Here is an 18719-nt window from a genome sequence, read left to right on the forward strand (position 1 = left end):
GACCTAAATGTTCTCTTTTAAATTTTGAATAGATTATTTACAGACACACAGACACATTCCAAATCATAAATATTGATTAGAAAGTAGCATCATTGTGAGCACAGTGGAAAGAGGTCCTGATTAGGAATTCAATAGAACTGGATTCCAGTCTTGGCTCGCTGTATAGTTATGAAAAGGTCACAGCTCATTTCCCGACTTTAGTTTTCCTTTCTGCAAAATGAGAAGCCTGGACATGAAGCTATCTCAAAAGAATTGTGGTATCTGTATCTGTTGGTATATAACACAGATTGGACTGAGTGCATTTTCATCTATATCTCTCCATCAGCTAGTCTTCTTATCTACAGGTGTTCCATTTGCTTGGTGCTTAGTAACCAAATTCCTGGCACCGTACTTGGGAGGAACTGATCTGGCTTTAGAGGCCATGCTCTGCCAAGCCAAACATCTTCAATCCAGAAACGTCTTACGTGTTTCATCTCTGGGGTGAGAAAATAGGCTCCCTGAGAGCAAGGGACCACGCTTCATTTCTTTGTAGCTTCCATGGTGCCCAGGAGGTAATAAATACTTTGCTGGCACTCAATCCTTAAGAGAAGAGATTGAAAAATGGACAAGTTATGATTATAATAGGCAAGCACTTGGTCTCAGTTTTCTTGAATATTTTACATGGAAACATCTTGGGATTATTATAGTTTCTCTTTCTCCTTTGCCCCCTACCTATACACATCAGCAAGATCCAGTAAGTGGTTCCAAGTAACATCTGTTGGATTTTCCCTTTCCAAACCATGCACTCTCTGTCTCTGTCTCTGTTGCTGCCTCTATCTCTGTCTCTGTCTCTCTGTCTTTGCCTCTGCCTCTATCTCTGCCTCTGTTTCTGCCTCTGTCTCTGCCTCTGCCTTTGTTTCTGCCTCTGTCTCTGTCTCTGTCTCTCTCTATCTCTGCCTCTGCCTCTGTCTCTGTCTCTGTCTCTGTCTCTACCTGTCTCTCTTTCCCATGACTCCATGTTATTTTCCTCCCAACTTTTCCCTCCTGGTTTATTTCTCAAACATGCACTCTTCATCCCTACCCCCGCCCCCCATCTCCCCCTCCCTCCTGCTCGCTTGTCTATCTTACCCTAGTTTGGAAATGCTGCAAACCACTGATCCTTCTGTCATTGGCTGGGTCCAACTGTCAGTCTACGGGAATAAGTCATCTTCATTGGCCAAGCCGGAGGTGGGTCCCGGGAGCAGGATATAAAACACGGGGCGGGCATCGCGGAGCCGCTTTGACAGGACAGGTCGAAAAGGGAAAACTGGCTGGGAGCTAAAGGACTCCGAAGCTGGGGTGCTAAGTGCCCAGCAGCGGGGGTCTGTCTGCATTCTTTGCTTGTGTGCCCAGTTCCGCGCGCCCCACTCTCTGACAGCCGGGTGAGACAACTGCCGACGGCCAACGGCCCCCTTGAGACACCGCCGCCCCATCTAGCTCCTTTACCTGCGGGTGCCGCTCCCCCAAGGAGCCCCGTCCGGCTGCCATGAGCGAGGTGAGCCCGCTCGCTGGGGGCATCTCCCAACCCTGCTCTGTCCTGGGGAGGGAGGAGGAATGAAGGCGGGGGGGCGGGGGCTGCTTGGGGAAGGATACCCCGAAAGGGATGCGTTGAGGGGTCACCCGTGGAGGGGGGGGCACCGAACCCTGAGGCAATTCTCCCCACCTCTAGGAAGCCCAGAACTGTGGGAAAGAGGGAGACTGACCCCTTATGTCACTGGGATTCGAGCTTATTGCCAAGGGCGGGCAGGAGCTTTAGGGGTGATTGGAATGCTGTGGGGTGGCTGGGGGGATGGATTAGAGCTCAGAGTGGCAGCTCTCCCCCTCTCTCCCTACCCCCAACCAATTCCCTGAAGATTCTCCCACTCTGCTGCTCTGACTGCCTGGTCCTATTCCTGGGCACCCCAGGTGCATTCCTTCCCCCTCCAATCTAAGGATTCATCCCTCTTTTATTATTTATGCACTTCTCTGACAACCCTCTACCCTCCTCCCTTCCTTCTCCCTCCTTCCCTTGCCCTTCCCCCAACTCAGGAGACTTTTCCTTCTTTAGGAAAGAAAATGGGGTGGGGGCAGCCCTTTGCTGGGGGACAAACTAGAGTCAAGGGAAGTGTTATTTTATCATCTTCAGTAGAATACCTTGATGGGTAGTTTCCATAGTCTCACATTCAAAGACCCTTCTTAGAGTGGGGGGAGTGGATCAAGGGTGGAGAAGTACCCTTAAGTAGTCTACATCCTTCCCTCTGCAGTGTTAGACAAGCTGTATGGCTGCCAGGGAAAACCTCCTTGGAAATGAGGGTGGCCAGTCTCAACAATCATCCTATGGCATTCTGGTTTCAGATTATATCCATTGGGGAGGGCAGAGCACTGACTGAGGAATGTCCCCTAATTGTCTGCTTGTGGTAACTTAATAGTTCCAGATCTAGAAACCAGCATTTTCTTGCTAACATATAGCTATCTCATGTAGTGACAGCTCCAGCTTGCTTCCTGGTGCTGTTTTCTTCTCAGGATACAGTTCTCACTCTCTCTCCTTAATGATTTAGGATTGTCAGAAAGATTTGTAGAAATGCTTTCTGGACATGAGTTAACCCCAACTTGTCAACTAGGTGCCAGATCCTTCTGTTTCTTTTGACTAGTTTAAAGATATTGGGGGGGGGAGCAGTGACGTGTGTGTGTGTGTGTGTGTGTGTGTGTGTGTGTGTGTGTGTGTAGATTAGTACAAATATTCCCAAGGTCACCTGTTTAGAAATAGGGCCTTGGAGTCCTAATTCCCAGCTAAAGGCTCAGTGTACAGAACTGTTCTACTCTCTCGCTGGGGGATGCCATCCAGGGTGCTAATTAGTTCCAACCACAAAGTTTTCTTTGGTTGCTATGCTCACTAAGTTTATTTTAATAAATTCAGTTAGTCTAGGGGCCACCAGATGAATGGAAATGACACCAGCCCCCCCAGCTAATCACTACCATGACCAAAGGGTGCCTTTCACAGAGGGAGCAGGAAATAAATCAAGACTACCTGCTTTCTTTACCCACAGCTTTGTTAGCGAGTACTAAAGTGAGAGCTGAGGTGATCTTAATATTTACCTGGTCCAATTCCCCTCCCCCTTTTCTATTTGGCAGACCAGGAAAATGAGTCCCAGAAAGATGAAATCACTTTTCTAGAGTCACCATAATTAAAAAAAGAAAAAAACAAAAGGCAAATCTAGGACTTGAACCCTGGCCTTCTGATTTCCATTACATCATGCTTCCACCTTTAATGTGGATGCAATGATTTTCTTCTTACTCCCTTTACTGAGGTCTAGGGTGGATCCCTCCTGGCTGTTTCTAAATTTGAAAGTTGCAACTCAAGCTGCCCCTGGGAGTGTAAGCTCTTAAGAACCGTGACTGCGTGGAGCTGATGTGGTTGGCCCCTTCTGTTGTACAGGGCATCGATTCTCTGTGGGACACTGCTTTCGGAGATGGGGTTTGTTATAGGGTTTTGATCAGAAAAAAAAAATTCACTGGAAGGAAAAGCAATTTGATATCTTAAGGGTATATAGGTCCTAGGGTGTATGTGAGGGGGGGGGGTGCCTTGACTCAGCAGCTGAGTCTAATCCCAATCTGGTGGGTAGTGGAGTGGTAGGGAGTAGAATCTCAAGACAGAGGATTAGCCATCACTGTTCAGTGCTGCTGGGTGTTCTCAAGTCTGTCAGAATGAACTGGATCTAATTAACAATTTGGCTATTGAAACTGTCCTCCTTAGCATGGAATTGAGCCCAGTACTGAGGATGCATATGTATAAAAAATCAAACTGCAAAAATTAGCTACCTGGGTGTGTTCAGAGACCAGCTGACTCTGGAACCCGTTCCCCAAGGGGTCCTTGTTTCTCAAGGGGCTCAGGCCCAGCCTGTTTTCTTCCTCTCGTTAAGACTGTTGTGAAAATCGGAAGTGCTGACTGAAGGTCCGGAGCTCTAGGGATTCTCCCAAGTGCCTCAGTCTTTTTAGCCCATCCCTCCAGGCAGAAGTGCCCAGCTTGGGGAAGCCCTGGGTACCCTGCATCTTACGCAAGCTTTACCTCCTCCGCTTGTCCCTTTCCTTACTCTAGAGAAGCTGCAGGAGAGGGGAAGGTTTGGAATTCCCTTCGGAGATTCCCATTTCACCTGGAGAACCAGTGCCTAGGGGAATCCCCTTGGGCTTTACCGAACTGAAGCTAGAGGAGCTTAGGGTGAAGATACAGTGGGGACAGCAGGCTACTTCTGTTTTGTTTTCCTCATTCCTATCATCCAGTACTGCAGCAATGGATTTCCCTTTGAGTGTGTTCGTGTCTGCATGCACATAAGGAGCTGCTAGAGACTAGTTTATGTACATTTATAGCTTCCAGAAGGGTTTGGTGTCTATGTGGGGAGGGCTGGGGCAAGGGGATCTGTTCTAGAAGTAGGAGAGGGAGCTCAGTACATTTTGCAAGGTTCTATAACTTTTATTTCAAGAAGAGATGGGGAAGGGGGTTACCCTAGGACTCTGATTCCTTTCTGGAATCCCACTGTCATGCAGTGAATCTGGTTGCTTACAGCATAATTCTAGTGCCTGTCCTCTTCTTACTTTGCTGCATTCCTGACCTGATGGAAGTCCCTCACTGGTGCAGTCCTTTACCCCTGTAGGCTTTCTGTGGAAATGGAACATATGGGTGTCTAGGTGGCTACTCAAACGGGCCTATGCTGCATTGCTGATTGTCAAAGGCTGGAGTGATTGGCAATTCACTAGCAGCATCCTGGGGGAATTCAGAAATACCTTCTTTATGATATTACTATTTCCCTTGCCCATGGAGTATACTCCCCTTGGATAATATGCTGTTATCTTGACATATCTGGTTAGCATCTGGTACTTGTCTTCTTTCTTTTCCTCTGCTGTATTCCTGACTTGATGGAAGCATTGCTGCAGTCCTTTACCCCAGTAAACTTTCTATTGAAATGGGTCATATGGATCTAGGTGACCATTCAGTTGGATCAAAGCAACCCTCCCCACAACTGAATCACCGTCAAGGTAACACAATTCTGTTATGACCTCTCCAAACCAGTTGGTTGGAAACCTGGTAGGGACCTGGAATGACTCCATATTTCTTAATAAATACTCTTTAATTGATTTTCCCCCTCTAATTGGCAGTTTTATCCTTGTTATGGAACTCTTACGTAAAACACAAGAGCTGCTTACCACTAGAATGCTTACATATATGAAGTAACCCAATGTTCTCTACTCTTGGATGGATAAGGAGAGAAAATGAAGCCTAAAGAGGTCTTAAGTTATACACAGTCTATTAGAAGATTTGAAAATAAGGAAAAATCTGGATCAGCACAGTTTCTTGAGAATAATGTAATAGGATGATATGATATATTGCTCCTCTGTTCTAGAAGAAATGGAGAATCCTGTGGTCCTATGACCTAAAAAGATGTCTCTTCACTTTCCAACAAAGAATAGCAGTCTAGAGATTTGTAGAATTTCAGGGCTCAGGGTATGAGAGAGCCTCTACTGAGGCTGTTATAAAGCAATCACATTTCAGATGGCCAATCAGGAGTCAAAATCGATGGATCTTACACGGGTAGCCAAGGAGTTAGCTCTGGATATTTACTAGTGTAATTAGGAGTGTTGGAGATTGGGAGGAATCTAGTAAAAAACGGAGTCAGAAGAAATTGTTTCCTCTGTCACTATTCATGTCCATTGGGAGAAGCAGGTTCAAGATTATCCTGGAACATGGAAATACAGTTGTGTTCTGTTCTAAGAAAATGCCATTTAAAATCTGACCTAAAAAATCATAAATCAGGAAGTAATTTCATTTTATAAATGATGTGCCATAGTATTCTTTTAAATCACTTGTTTCACCAATGTACTTAAGCCAAATTGATTTACATGCATTTTTCAGGAAAATACTCTTTTATGTGATCCACTGAAGTCTGACTTGGATGCTTCCTAATGACCCTATGTTTTTGAAGACCACAAGTGTAAGCTCTGGCAAGTCCTGCCAAGATGGAAAGGTTTTGAGTACATGCCTGGCAATGAAACATAGGTCTCTCATCCAAGGTCCTGTTAAGAGCTGAGAGACTTTTTGCCAGAAAGTTGGCCACCAGGTGATATATTTTTTTGGCTCCAGGACTTAATGAAGATTTATCACAAAACATAAAGACTGTGGCTTAAAAGTTAACTTTTGCATATAGAGAGAGGGAGAGAAAGCTTTAACATGGGTCAAACTATGACAAGAGAAACTGGTGGAAGTGAGGACATACAATTTAAATCCATCTCGGTCTATTTTCTAAGGCAAGGCATCTAGTCGCTTTAGTGATAGACCATGTTGGTTGACATGCAACGCAGGTATGGAGGTAGTTAACTAGGTTTTCATGTCTCTTTGTATTATGATAATTTCTGTAACAATGCTTACCACGTGTGGGTGTGAGGAGCAAATAGGATAATAGATACAAAGATGCCTTTTATATTTTAAAACACTAAATAAATGCAAGGTGGTTATTATTACTCATACTAATACCACCATCACCTTAGCCCCTGGAGCTCATCAGAAACAGCTGCTACTACTGCATTGCAGAGAGGATTGATAGTATGAATTTCTTAAGACATAGCTAGCTGCTCCTGGTCCTGAGCAGCTGTTAGGTTTCCTGGTTGTTGGGGAGAAGACTGGTGGCTCAGGTTTGGGTCTTTAGTTTTTCATTCAAAGGCGGATTATTTCCAAGGCAAGTTCACAAAAGCCTTGGGAGGAGAAATGTGAGAAGAAGAGAGAATAGAGTATCTGCTGAGCTGGTCCATGATCCTAAGCAAAGACCCAGAGATCACTAAGCTCTAAGTATGTAGTTATCAGCATCCATCCTTCTGTCCTACTCCTTAAATTGAAAGAATTTTACCCAGAATCATTCCTTAGGGGCGGTAAATAGAAACTTCCCTTTTCTTTTAGTTGCTTAAGGAAATCTTAAACCCCCTTCTCTAGAATGCTTAGCCTTAAGTTCTCCTGTTTGATTGTCTTAAGGACTAAGTAGGAGCCTTTGTAAGCAAATCATTAGAAAGTCCTGTGGACGCCACATTTGTTTCTCACTAGGGTGATTCCAGAGGCCATGCCCACCTAGATTTCCTTGCCTTCTGTCTAGTGAAAGGGGAGATCAGGACTCATTATGCCCACTTCCCACCATTGTCCATGACACCTTTCTCCTCCCACACTAATCCCTCCTGCGGAGCACTTGCTTGTTAGGCTGCAAGGGGATTAATACGTTTATTTTGAGTCGTTAACACCATGGGTGGGATGCATACTGCAGATTATAGTAATAAATGGTGCTTTGGCACTGCCCCTCTCCCCAGTGTGAGGTGAAGGCTGTGTGCAGTGTGCCGCAAATAACCACTCATTAAACTGGTGCAGCCCAAGCTGGGGGAAATGGGGCTGGGGCTGTTGACTCACTCCATGTGGTGAGCTGGCTCGGTCAACCAGCTCTGACTTTGGCTCTGGGTGAAGGGGGGAGGGAGGTGGTCTGCTATTCCAGGAATCAGGGGGAGGGACTGTTGAATGGGGGACCTGAGCTGGCTGGAAATCAAGATCATGAAGTCTCCCTTCCCTCTTCTTGGAGGGACCTGGGAAATATGGTTTCTGGCATCCTTTGAGGGATTTTATGATGAATAAGGATGAGGGGTACCTGAGTTCTTTTTCTGACTATTATTATCTCAAGGGGTGACCTTGAGTGAGTATTTCTTGTTCTAGCTGTGTGAGGGCTGCAGCTGGATCCTATTTTGAAACGAATGTAGTTCCAACAATCTCTCCAAAACAGAAGTATGGAAGAGCCTGCCAAGGGTACTTGGGAGTCACAGAAAACTTTCCCTCCTCTGGCAGTGCCTAATAATTGACAGCAGGACACAGAACATAGCTAAGGAGGGGCTAGTATTGGGGCTAAAGTCCCACCTTGTCCCATGGACTCGAAACTTAGACCCAGTAACCGCTTGTTTTCCTCTGGTTCTTGCACTTTTAGGTTGGGAAGCTTATCAAATCTTGGTCTGTTTAAAGGAAGAAGCCCATTTTAGGATTTCCTGCTGCCGATTGGCAGACTTACATTCATGTTAATGAGCACTGAGCTGGGTATCATGTGCATGTAGCAATGTGTGCATTCGGGCGGTGTTTGTGTACAGCCATCTTGAGTTTGCATCACGTAGTTACCTAGGCAGGGGAGGTCAGCCTTTTGTTCCTGATGGCTGGTGCCCAGCACATGCTGCTGATTTTTCTTGAGGGAACCTAGAATGAGCTGTGCAGTTCACCCCTCCCCAGAGGAGCTCCAACTTGCTGTTTGGAGCAGAGAGGGTGACACTATCTTGCCTGTTCTGGTGGCAGTGGTTGCTGTGGCAACACCATTAAAAATGAAAGGGAGATGAAGAAGGAAGAAGGGGAGGGGCTTGAGGAAGGGGCGGGCTGAGCCTAAGCCTAGGAGATGACACCCAGGGTTATCCACAGCAACGAGAAAACCTCCCCCAAGTTTCCTGAGCCTTGGATTTCCCTGGAACTATGATCTGCTTCCTCTGGGGGAAAGGTGTGAAGGCAAGGGTGGAGGACTGTGCCTAAAACTCCTAGCTTTCCTGGCGACTCTATCCAACCAGGAGAAATATCCAAACTGTGTGACTTGACTTCTATGCTAACATCCTCCTCCCTAAAATAACTTGAACTCTGGGATGTCTAAAGTTCTGGTCCTGCAAGGGTAGGCAAACCTCTATCTCCTCCACGAAGCGCCGTGCTAGCTTGGACAGGGAGAGCCACCATCAGGCCCCACACTCCCTTGTCACACAAGAATTGGCAATCCTTTCTTGAATCACGATGCTCACTCTGGCTTGCAGTATATTCTTTTTGGGCTGGGTCCAAGAAATCCCAGAGAGGCAAGGCAGGCAAGACTTGCTATAGGGGCATGCCCCCCTGCCTAAGGTTGTTAGACTTTTCTGCCTTGGAGAGCTAGAGCCATTTTGGAGATTTTCCAGCTAAAAACCCTAAGGCAGAGATAATCTGGAACTTTTAGATATCTGGGGCATCCCGGAGATCATGATTTCAGGACTAGTTCACAGGAGAAGAGACTCCTCTAGGTATTCCTGTAGTGCAGAAGGGATTGCTTGTCTCTTAACTTCAAACCTCTTCTCCCAATTCAGGAGGGGGTTTCCTCCTAGTTTAAACTGGGGATATTCTACGGCAACTTGGGCTCTTTGGTCTTAATGCCCCCAAAGGACCACAGATATCCTACTAGTTTGTTCTCACCTGGTGCTCACTAAATCACTAGAGTACCTGTGGATTTAGAACCTACTTAAATGAGTAAGGGAAGAAACTAGAAAACAATATTTACCCTTTTTATGGTTTTTCTTCTTTTGTCAAGGCCATATGCTAAGGGGAAGGGAACCATTCTTTTGGTTTTCTTCTTTCTTTGCTAATAGTCTTACAGCAATAACAGAATGAGATTAACCTGCTCTCAGAAAGCAGATTCCATGTCACACACTCAGCTCAGGTGGGCTGATTTATCATGAAACAGGGGAAAACTTGTTTGGGACCTCATAAGGATTAGGACCTCCTTCCACATGAGAAGCTTTTGTGAATTAGTTAACTGACATTTGCTATGCTAAGAGGATAAAAAGGGAACAAATGTGTGGTCATTTTCAATTGCTGGGAGTTAAGGAAGAAAACAGAGGCATTCAGCTGTGATAGAAGCAGGAATTGAGTTTTGGGGTGTGTGTGTGTGTGTGTGTGTGTGTGTGTGTGTGTGTGTAATTGTTGCTCTCATTTTGTCCCTGAACATCCTGACTCAGAGTATTTGGATAAGTTTGAAGAGACAGCACCTGAGACAGGGGGCAGCCCCTTTACTTCCTTCGCTTCTGCTCCTTGTTTGGACATATTCTCATGTGAGAGTCCATGGAACAGAGGAAAATAAAGTATGCCCATAGGGAATTGGCAGCTAGAGCTTGGCTGATGGAATGGAACTTGGTAGCATGCTAGGCCCCGAGTTGAGGAAGACAGGAAGGCAGAGAGCCTAGGAGAGGAGAGATGGGCTCCCCTGGGAAATGCCTGACTGGGGCTGATGGCTCTCCAGGGTGGAGGTTCTGTTGCTAATAAGTAAGTGGTGGGGGAGCGGAGCACGCAGGGAGGACAAATGGCAAATGAGTAGCTTTTGGTACTCTGTGAGCAGGGAGGCTCTTCTCCACCAAGTGTTGGGCCTACTGCCCACCAGCTGCCGTGATCACTGCTGTAAAACCTCAGGGTGGAAGGCTGGAAGTAAGGAGGGGAGCAAGAGATTTAAGCTGAAAGGGAGAACAGGGCCCTGGGCAGCATGAGACACGCTTGCTATATAGGTTTTGAGCTTGAATGAGGATACAAAGGAAACTTCAAGTAAGAAGTTAGAGCATCATGGAACTGAGGACTTTGGTTGGGAACCCAGTTTTATATCTTTAGCTTTTTGCACCAAGCCTGACCAGATAGACCTCCTTAATGCATGTGGCTAATTTGCTCCCAATAGGATAGAGAGGAAAAACTGAGCTATGGAACAGGCCTTGGTAATAACTGTTTAGCTTTTTGATGGAGGTGGAGGAGACATAATCCTTAGGACTTTTATTTCCAACTCAGGGCTTTGCTATTTCTTGTGGCAAAAGTATTTAACTAAATAGTGATGTTTGACAATCTCCACCCCTCACTGCAATACACACTTTCTCTCTTAGGGGCTGTATTTTTTTTTCTGTATTTTTCTCCTAGTTTTCTGTGCCCAAAAAGAGGAAGGAATATTAGTCCTATTATTATTTCTAGCTACAGGACAGCTTGGTTTTTGAGACTGAAAGAGGTAGGGCAAATCTTGTGGGATTTAGGGAGAAAATTTGTAATCTATCTATGGCTTGAATAGAATAATAGTAGGGAATTAGGCACAGATTGTAGGAAATAAATACTTTACCCTAATGGCTCTGTTATTTGTGGGGTATGGTTAAGAAGTGTGGGGCCTCTAGTACTCCTGTAGAGGTCCTTCTGTGTCTCCTTCATTTTGTTTGGCTACAGAAAAATGGACAAATTTGCTGTGCATACCTCATACCACCTGCTATAGTTGAAAAGTGAAAGTATCAGAGGATGAGACAATCTGACTATTATTTTAATAGGAATCCCAAATGAAGTAGGAAAAAGCAACAACAAAAATGCAGGTCCTGATGTACCACAAATCATAGATGATTAGAGACCTAGGATAGGTAGAAAAATAACCCAAGGAGTTATGTGTGTTGGGAAGGAGGGGCTGGGGTTGTTTCTAAGGCTTTAATTCCCTTCGGGTGGCTAAACATCCCATCATCTTAGCTCTACTGGATGGTAGAGAAGGAGAAAGGGGAAAGAGCCTTGTTTATTTTAGGTGAATATTCTGGGCTTTTGGAAAATAGAGATTAAATGCCAGGGGGAAGCCTGAGTAGTTATTGGGGACGTAGTAGAAGGGCCAAGTATCAGAAAGAGAATGGGAGCTGGACACTGCTGTCCCTAAAAAAAACCTAACAAAAACAAATAAAAAACACAACTGAATTGAGAAAAAGAGTGGCTATTCTGAGAGCTAAGTGTTGGGGGGTGGGGAGAGGGAGAGGAAGGAAGGGAGAGTGATTGGAAGAAAGAACCTGGCGATCACTGGAGTTTATTTGGGTCCAGCAGGAGGTGCAGCAGGGCCTGTGAGGAGTTCCAGGGATCTTCTAAGGGGAAGGGGACAACTGGGACCTTTCATCCCCCCAGCAGACCCCCCTGAATATCTGCTTTTTCAACTGTAGTTCTTTACAATTGAAGCCAAATTGGAGCTGGGAGTCCTCGTGAGACCAGACGGCTGTTGAGCTGTGGCTCCGTTCCAGAGGCAGTAATCTCAGGAGAGATTCAGTCAGGCAGGGGAGGAGGGGGAAAGGAGAGGTCCTATATAGCTCAGTCCTGACATACATCCATGTTTAGAGAACCCTCAAGGACAACCAGTATGAAGGAAAGAGACAGAGAGATGAAAGTGGGCCACAGGGCCACGAGCCCTCCCTGGGCCGGGGTTCAGGTCATGGTCATGAGTCGGAGCTGGGGTGAGAGAAGGCAGTGGTGGTGGTGGTGGAGGGATTATGGGAACAGGCTCAGCTGCAGATAATTGGATAATGGCTAAAGCAAGGATCAGGGCTGGGGGATTTACTGGCCACAGGAAAAACGGCCCATGAAGAATGAGCACATAGGAATTCTCTTAGTTCCCTGGTCCTGCTCATCTCCTCTCGGGGTGCTTGGTGGCTCTGCTCCAGTGGCCCCTTTACCTTCCCCATGTCGTGCTGTCACTGCACAGCCCCTAGCACTGGCGGGATGCCAGAATGGAAGGCTTTGCCAGAACTCAGCTATTGTTAGTCTTCTGGATTGGTGATAGATGAAAGCAATTTGCTCTGAATATAAGGACCCAGAGTGAGAAGGAGACACAGCAATGCTAGATGCAGAGTTGGAGAAACCAGTGTTCAGACTTTGCTTTAGCTGTTCACCTCTCTGGGACTTATTAAGAAGGTTTAAAAAAAAAAAAAAGACTTCAAAGGGCCCTTCTATCTCTAAATCTATGATAATCCTGTGAAAATTTGGCTCTGTTTCCTTAGGGGATGTCCCAAGTATATGTTTGCCCGGTTTGATTTCCCCTTTCCAGAAAGAAAAGAAGAAAATCCCTTGTGCCCCCAAGAATCACAGTGTAGAAAGTGGGGCTTCTCTATTTTGGATTTTGAAGGTGGATGGGGGCGCTGAAAAACTTTTGGGGAGAATGCTAGGGTTGGAGGGAGGGAATAAAGGCTTTAGCTCCTGTCTAGGCTGTGGTGTATATGTGGGTAAATTAACCTTCTGGTATAAGAGATGGAGAAGAGGATCACAGAAGGGACCTCAGGAATCAATGTGTCTTAAGCCCCTTCATTTGACAGATAGCAGCAACTTCAGTATAGAAATGTTAAATGACTTGCAGAAGGTGGCTCACCTGACCAGCTGAGCCCAAATTCAAATTCTGTTCTCTGACTCAGATCTAGTGCTAAGATTCAGACTGAAAAGCCTCAATGCCAGGGAGCCTTGGGCTCAAATTCCAACTATGATACCTACTGAGTGTATGCCCCTAGGCTAGGCACTTTACATCTTTAATTGAGAACATCCTCTGCCACACTCCGATTCTTGGACTACTTCCTATTTTAAGAGAGAATGGAGCTGTATTTCCTCATTCCTTCTCGGGGATGGGATGGGACAAGATTAGTTATTATAACTACAAAATATTTATCTTTGTCTTATTGTTTTTGTTTACATTGTTGTAAATAAAAGTGACCAAAAGACATGAATAAACAAATAATTCTCAAAAGAAGAATTATGAATTAGGAAAAGAGTGTTCCAAATCTTTAATTAGACAAATGTCAAATTAAAATAATTCTGAAGTTTGATTTTGCTAACAACAAATTGGCAAAGTTGAAATGAAATGGAAATAGTTAATGCTGAAGAGAAGACATGCAAATATACTGTTGAAATGGTCCATTCTGGAAAACAATTTAAAATTATACCAAAAAAGTGACTAAATTGTTCATACCCTTTGATCCAGAGATCCTACTATTGTGCATATGCTTCAAAGAAACTAAAGACAAAAAGTTTCCTATATATATATATATATTACAGTATTTCTAGCAGCTCTTTTTGTGGTAACATATAATTTGCTGGAAATAAAATGGGTGCCCCATGATAGAGGAATACCCATACATTCTCATTTTGTAAAGAAGAAATCTGAAGTTCAAGAAGAGCAAGTGACTATGCATATTTAAGTGCATAACTTATTTTTTTTCCTCTAAGAGCCACTAGTTCATTTTAAAAAGTTTTCTGTTTAGAAATGCAACTTTGCTAAATTGTATTCTTCTTTTGTAAAAGAAACTTAAAAAAAAAGACAAGACCTCTTAACACTTATGCACAAGATGTGACCAGATCCTCTTGAAAGTATTCCTCTTAGTAGAAGCTGTTTTTTAACAGAATTGCCTATGACTATGACCACATCTACTTAAAATTTTGAGTTTTTGTGACTATTATTAAAGCTTTATTGAATGAAGTTAATTTTAATATCCTGTTTGAAGTACCACAATAATATTTAAAAGGAAACAATTTTTGAGAGTTCTGAATTAGGATTATAGTTCTTATTCCAAACTCAGGAGTCTTGAGGCCATCAGAGCTGCAGTAAGGAGAATTATGGTGGGCTAAGAGAGGGCTGCTTTTCATTTCCACTTGTGCATTATTCTAAGGAGCTCTTTGATTCTTCTTTTGTGTGTGTGTGTTGTGTGTGTTTTTTTTAGCTCAGTACCAACGAGTCTCCAAAAGCCAAGAAGGCATCCAGTCCAGAAGAAAAGGGTGAGTAGGATTGATCTGAGATGATTTCAGGATTGTGGTATCAAAAAAAATTTGTGTAGTAAGCGTAGAAACTTCTGAAAACAGCTGGGCACACCATCATAGGATGGGTTAAGATCAGAATCTGGCTACTCCGGTAGAATCACAGATCTGCACCAAATAAGAGCAGGGATTTGGATGAGCAAAGGACTTTCTAGATCAGAGCAACCACTCCTAACTTTTTTACTCTTTCTTCAGCTGTATTTCCAAGGCCCAAGGGAGGAAACTTTACCTCTTAACTTTGAGCACTCCCTTTGGGAATAAATGAGGGATAGAGTCAAAACTGTAGGGAGGAATAGATTTTTGAACTCCTCCTCATCCATCGGTGCAGGAATTTAAAGAAGATTCATTCTAAGAGGGAACAGTCAGAAGTCAAAAATGGTACTTTTGGCCTTGCAGAATGTAAATCTGTTATGCCTGAAGCTTTTTGTCTTGATCTTGTGGTAGGGAGGCTCCTCCAGCACAACATGGACAGTCCCCAACCCAAGAATCTTATTTAAATTCATAAAATAGTATTATTCAGGAAACTCTGGGCCTGGGAGGGGTAGGGAACCCTGGAGTTCAGTAAAATAGAAGACTTTAACACTTTATTAGTTTCTGGAAGAGAAAAGGAAATGGCACTGGTAAACTTACCCAGGGGTCCTCCTTACTGTCCGCAGAGAAAGCAGATGCCAAGAAGGGTGAGGAAGAAGAAATTGATATTGATCTGACTGCACCCGAGACAGAGAAAGCCGCACTTGCCATTCAGGGCAAGTTCCGCCGGTTCCAGAAAAGGAAAAAAGATCCCAGTTCCTGAGCCACCAGCCTGAACCTTTGTCCTAGTCCCCCTTTTCCCTAGCACCCTTTTCCATAGACCCCGATTCTTCTGTATTATTCTGTTCCTATTTTCTCCACTCTGTCCCTGAGACAGTCTCAACCCCCAGGATTGCCCCTGCCTCAGCCATCAGGGTAGCATAAACTATAAGGGAGCGGGGGAAGAGGATCCAGTTAGCAGCTACTTAGACCTGAGAGGAAGCCAATCTCTCCCCGGAGATAGTGACCCCCTGCTTGATGTCCTGCCCTATGTCAGAGACTAGGGGGTGGCTGTCCTTGTCCGCAGGGAACAGGAACACCAACTCAGAAGCAGACATTGATATGGCGGCACCCGAGACAGAGAAAGCTGCAGTTATCATCCAGGACAGGTTTCGGAGCTACCAGAAAAAAAAAAAAAAATTCACCTGAGCTGCCAGCCCTGCCTCTGTCCATTACCCCCCTCTCCACTGACCCTGATTCCATGTATCCTGGTTTCTCTTTCCTGCTAACCTATCCATGAGACATAATTGTAACCCCCTGCAATGTTCCCTGTCCCCATCATCAGGGTTGCCAGGCTCTGACAACCTGAAGAAACCAGTTTCTCCTTGGGAGCAGTGCTTGGGAGGAAGGTCTCGTGCCAGGGACTTGCAGTGGCTCACTTGGGAGAGGGGAGGGAGATGAGAGACCCTTGGACAGTTGAAGCGGAGTGAGGGCTTCCGAGAAGGGTATGACTGGGGAGAAGGGGGCATTTTTCCTTTCTGTCACATGCTAAGCTTAGAATTTAGACATCATGTACTATCTTACAGCTCTCTACGTTCCTATTCCCAATTTCCTGAGCTGAATCACAGCAGGTATTGAAGCCTCCCCTTTCTACACCCCCACTTCGAAAAGAGCTTCTCACAATAAATAGTGCATGCTGGGCAAATTAGAATTTCAGGGAGAAAGACTGGGAGTAGTAGAGACAAACGAATTTTCTCCCATTTCCTACTACCTCTCCCACCTTACCATTCTTCTAAGGCCAGGGAAATGAGAACAGGGTAATGAGAGGCGAGTTTGAGAAGCACAAAAATGAGGGGCAGGCAGGAAAAGTGGACCTGGGACAGACTGAAGATGAAAGGAGATGAGGGGCAGGAAAAGAGGAGCAGTGAGGGGTTCCTGAAGCCTTGAGCTAAAGCCCAGGTGAGTGCCCTCCATGAGACTAGCCTTCCTACTGATATGCTCTCCCTTTGGCCTCCTGATAGCAGTGTCTTCACCTTTCCCCCAATCCCCACCTGCCCCACTGTGGAGGCAGAATAGAAATAAACAGCCCTTCTCACAAGGTTTTAGCATGTTTAATAAAAACCTCAAGTGAGTTTGTTTCTGTCTCCGCTTTATCTGGGTTAGAATATGGAAGTGGGGCCACAGGATGGCCCTGGTGGAGTGTGGCAGTCTACGTGGAATCCAGGTGAGTGGTTTTCCATTTCTCAGCTCCTAAATGTGGACCCTGACAGGAAGGCAAAATTGCTTCACTAGTTTTCCACGAGACCCCAATTCTGTAAACCTCCTCCCACTTCTACCATCCCACCCACCAACCTTGCCCTCACCTTGATTAACCTCCCCAGTTTCTTTGTCTGCTATTGTCACCTCCCCCGCCAGGCACCTGCATTGCTCTCCCATCACCCTCCTAACCTCTCTGAGCTCAGAAGTTAGTGCATTCTCTGAGAACAAACCTCAAACGAATTGCCCCTCTACTCTATTTTAAATTGAGGGGGGAATGACATTTCCAGGGGGTCAGAGGCAAGAGAAAGTCACACGATTTTATTAGGACTATAACAAAACTATAATAGCTCTCAGTTCAGTTTATAGTTGCTGATTAATGATACACAGCATAAAAAAAAATTCAAAGCCCAATTTAGAGAACTCAGAGAATGGGTCTCAGAGAATAAAGCCGATCATTCTATTCTCCTGATCACTTGACAGGAGTGTCTGTGACTAGCCTGAGTGTTGAGAGATTGGCTTTCCATGTACTGAATCTGGTTCTCTTGGGATGGAGTTTAATTATTTTCTTTTATTGAGTTCTTAATTAGGTGCTCTGGAAGGCCCACATCTTAGCATGCAGAAATTAGCATGTAGGGGTACATGGTAAATAGGAATAGAGAGAAAAGAGTTCTTACAACCCATACCTAAGGTTTACCTATGTATCCCGGTATTGTAATTGCTGCATAACACCAGGATTCAGAACACCAAATGACTGGTGCCTTCAAGTACTGCCAGGGAAGAAAAGGAGGTAATAGTCCTAAAGGGGACTTGGCTGGGGGAGCTCTGTGCTGTGTGTCTCCGGGTACTCTTAAGAGCTGTATTTACTCTTTCCCCTGCCATTCTTGCTAAGGGTACAAGTAGAGCGCTTCAAGCCAGATTTGATACTTGGAGGGCACCATGGTCAGGGTAGTTCCCCTTGCTCCTGGCATTCTAGGCAGAAGGAACAAAAATTCATCCTCGCCACACCTGTCCCCCTTCTGTTTGCATTGTGGTTATCTCAGTGCCCTCTTCAATTATTCTCTGAAACGTGTAAAGTATGGAAAAGCCCATTGCTGCACTTCTTCTTCTTCTTCCTTCTTCTCTTTGTCCTCCTCCTCCTCCTCTTCTTTCTTCTCCTCCTGGGGAGGAAGGAGACTCTATGTCTACTGCTTTTGCCATTGGCACCCAACAATTTCTTGGGCATCCTCCCTGAGAGTGGTCACTTTTGTTTCCCTTTCTGTCTTTTTTCTCCGCCCTTCAATCCTTTCCCTCATATGCTTTCTTTCTTTCTGTGACCTCTTCTGGAACTGCTCTCTATGACCTCTATACTTCCTTCCCCAGTACTATCCCCTTTCTCCTCTGACTAGTCCTCAGCTGATCCATTTTCTGACCAGTTGGCTTCATCTTTTCCTCATTCTCATAACCAAAACTATATCACATAGACTATCTCCTACTCCAGAAATTAAAGACTGGAGGATGATAAGGACTAGGCTCCAGTTTTCTGAAACAGGAGGGTCAGACTTGTTAAAGGGTAATGCCTTTTTTTTTGTTGTTGTTGTTGCTGGAGTCGTGACTACAAAATTAAAGGAAGATCTCAGTGTACTAGATAGCAAAACAGCAAAATCAGGTTCTCTGTTCTGTGTTCTACTTCTCTCTGATTGATTAGCTTCTTTCCCAGCCCTGAGGCATCCTTATCACTGTCAATGATCCAAAACCTCTCCAATTTTTCCTTAATCTGTTTGCTGGTAGACTTGAGGTCAGGGATTGTCTTTGCTTTTGATTTGTATCCCTGATACATATCAGTTCTTGGCACATAACATTTAATAAAATGCTTTTTCATTAATTTATTCATAGTAAATGCATAACAATGTATATGCAAAGCAATTTCAAGAGGGAAAGACTGCTAATTACTGGGAGATGGAGAAAGGTCTGCCTGCAGCCACCACAGTGGTAGGCTGTGGATGTGTCTGAAATCCAGCTGAGAACTGAAAAGGACTACTGGCAGGCAAATTAAAATTTTGAAATAAAGGAC

General features: G+C 44.8%; 1 protein-coding gene across 1 annotated transcript; it reads left to right on the top strand.

The window, feature by feature from the left end:
* The first annotated feature begins 1246 nt into the window (after positions 1 to 1246).
* PCP4L1 (Purkinje cell protein 4 like 1) lies at positions 1247 to 16541 on the top strand. The gene is made up of 3 exons (XM_051998249.1): positions 1247 to 1513; positions 14308 to 14362; positions 15058 to 16541. Exons 1-3 carry the CDS (start codon positions 1505 to 1507, stop codon positions 15192 to 15194), a joined length of 201 nt encoding a protein of 66 aa, XP_051854209.1. The 5' UTR covers positions 1247 to 1504; the 3' UTR covers positions 15195 to 16541.
* Positions 16542 to 18719: the final 2178 nt, after the last annotated feature.

Source organism: Antechinus flavipes, chromosome 4 (assembly GCF_016432865.1).
Source record: "Antechinus flavipes isolate AdamAnt ecotype Samford, QLD, Australia chromosome 4, AdamAnt_v2, whole genome shotgun sequence".
Taxonomy (NCBI): Eukaryota; Metazoa; Chordata; class Mammalia; order Dasyuromorphia; family Dasyuridae; genus Antechinus; species Antechinus flavipes.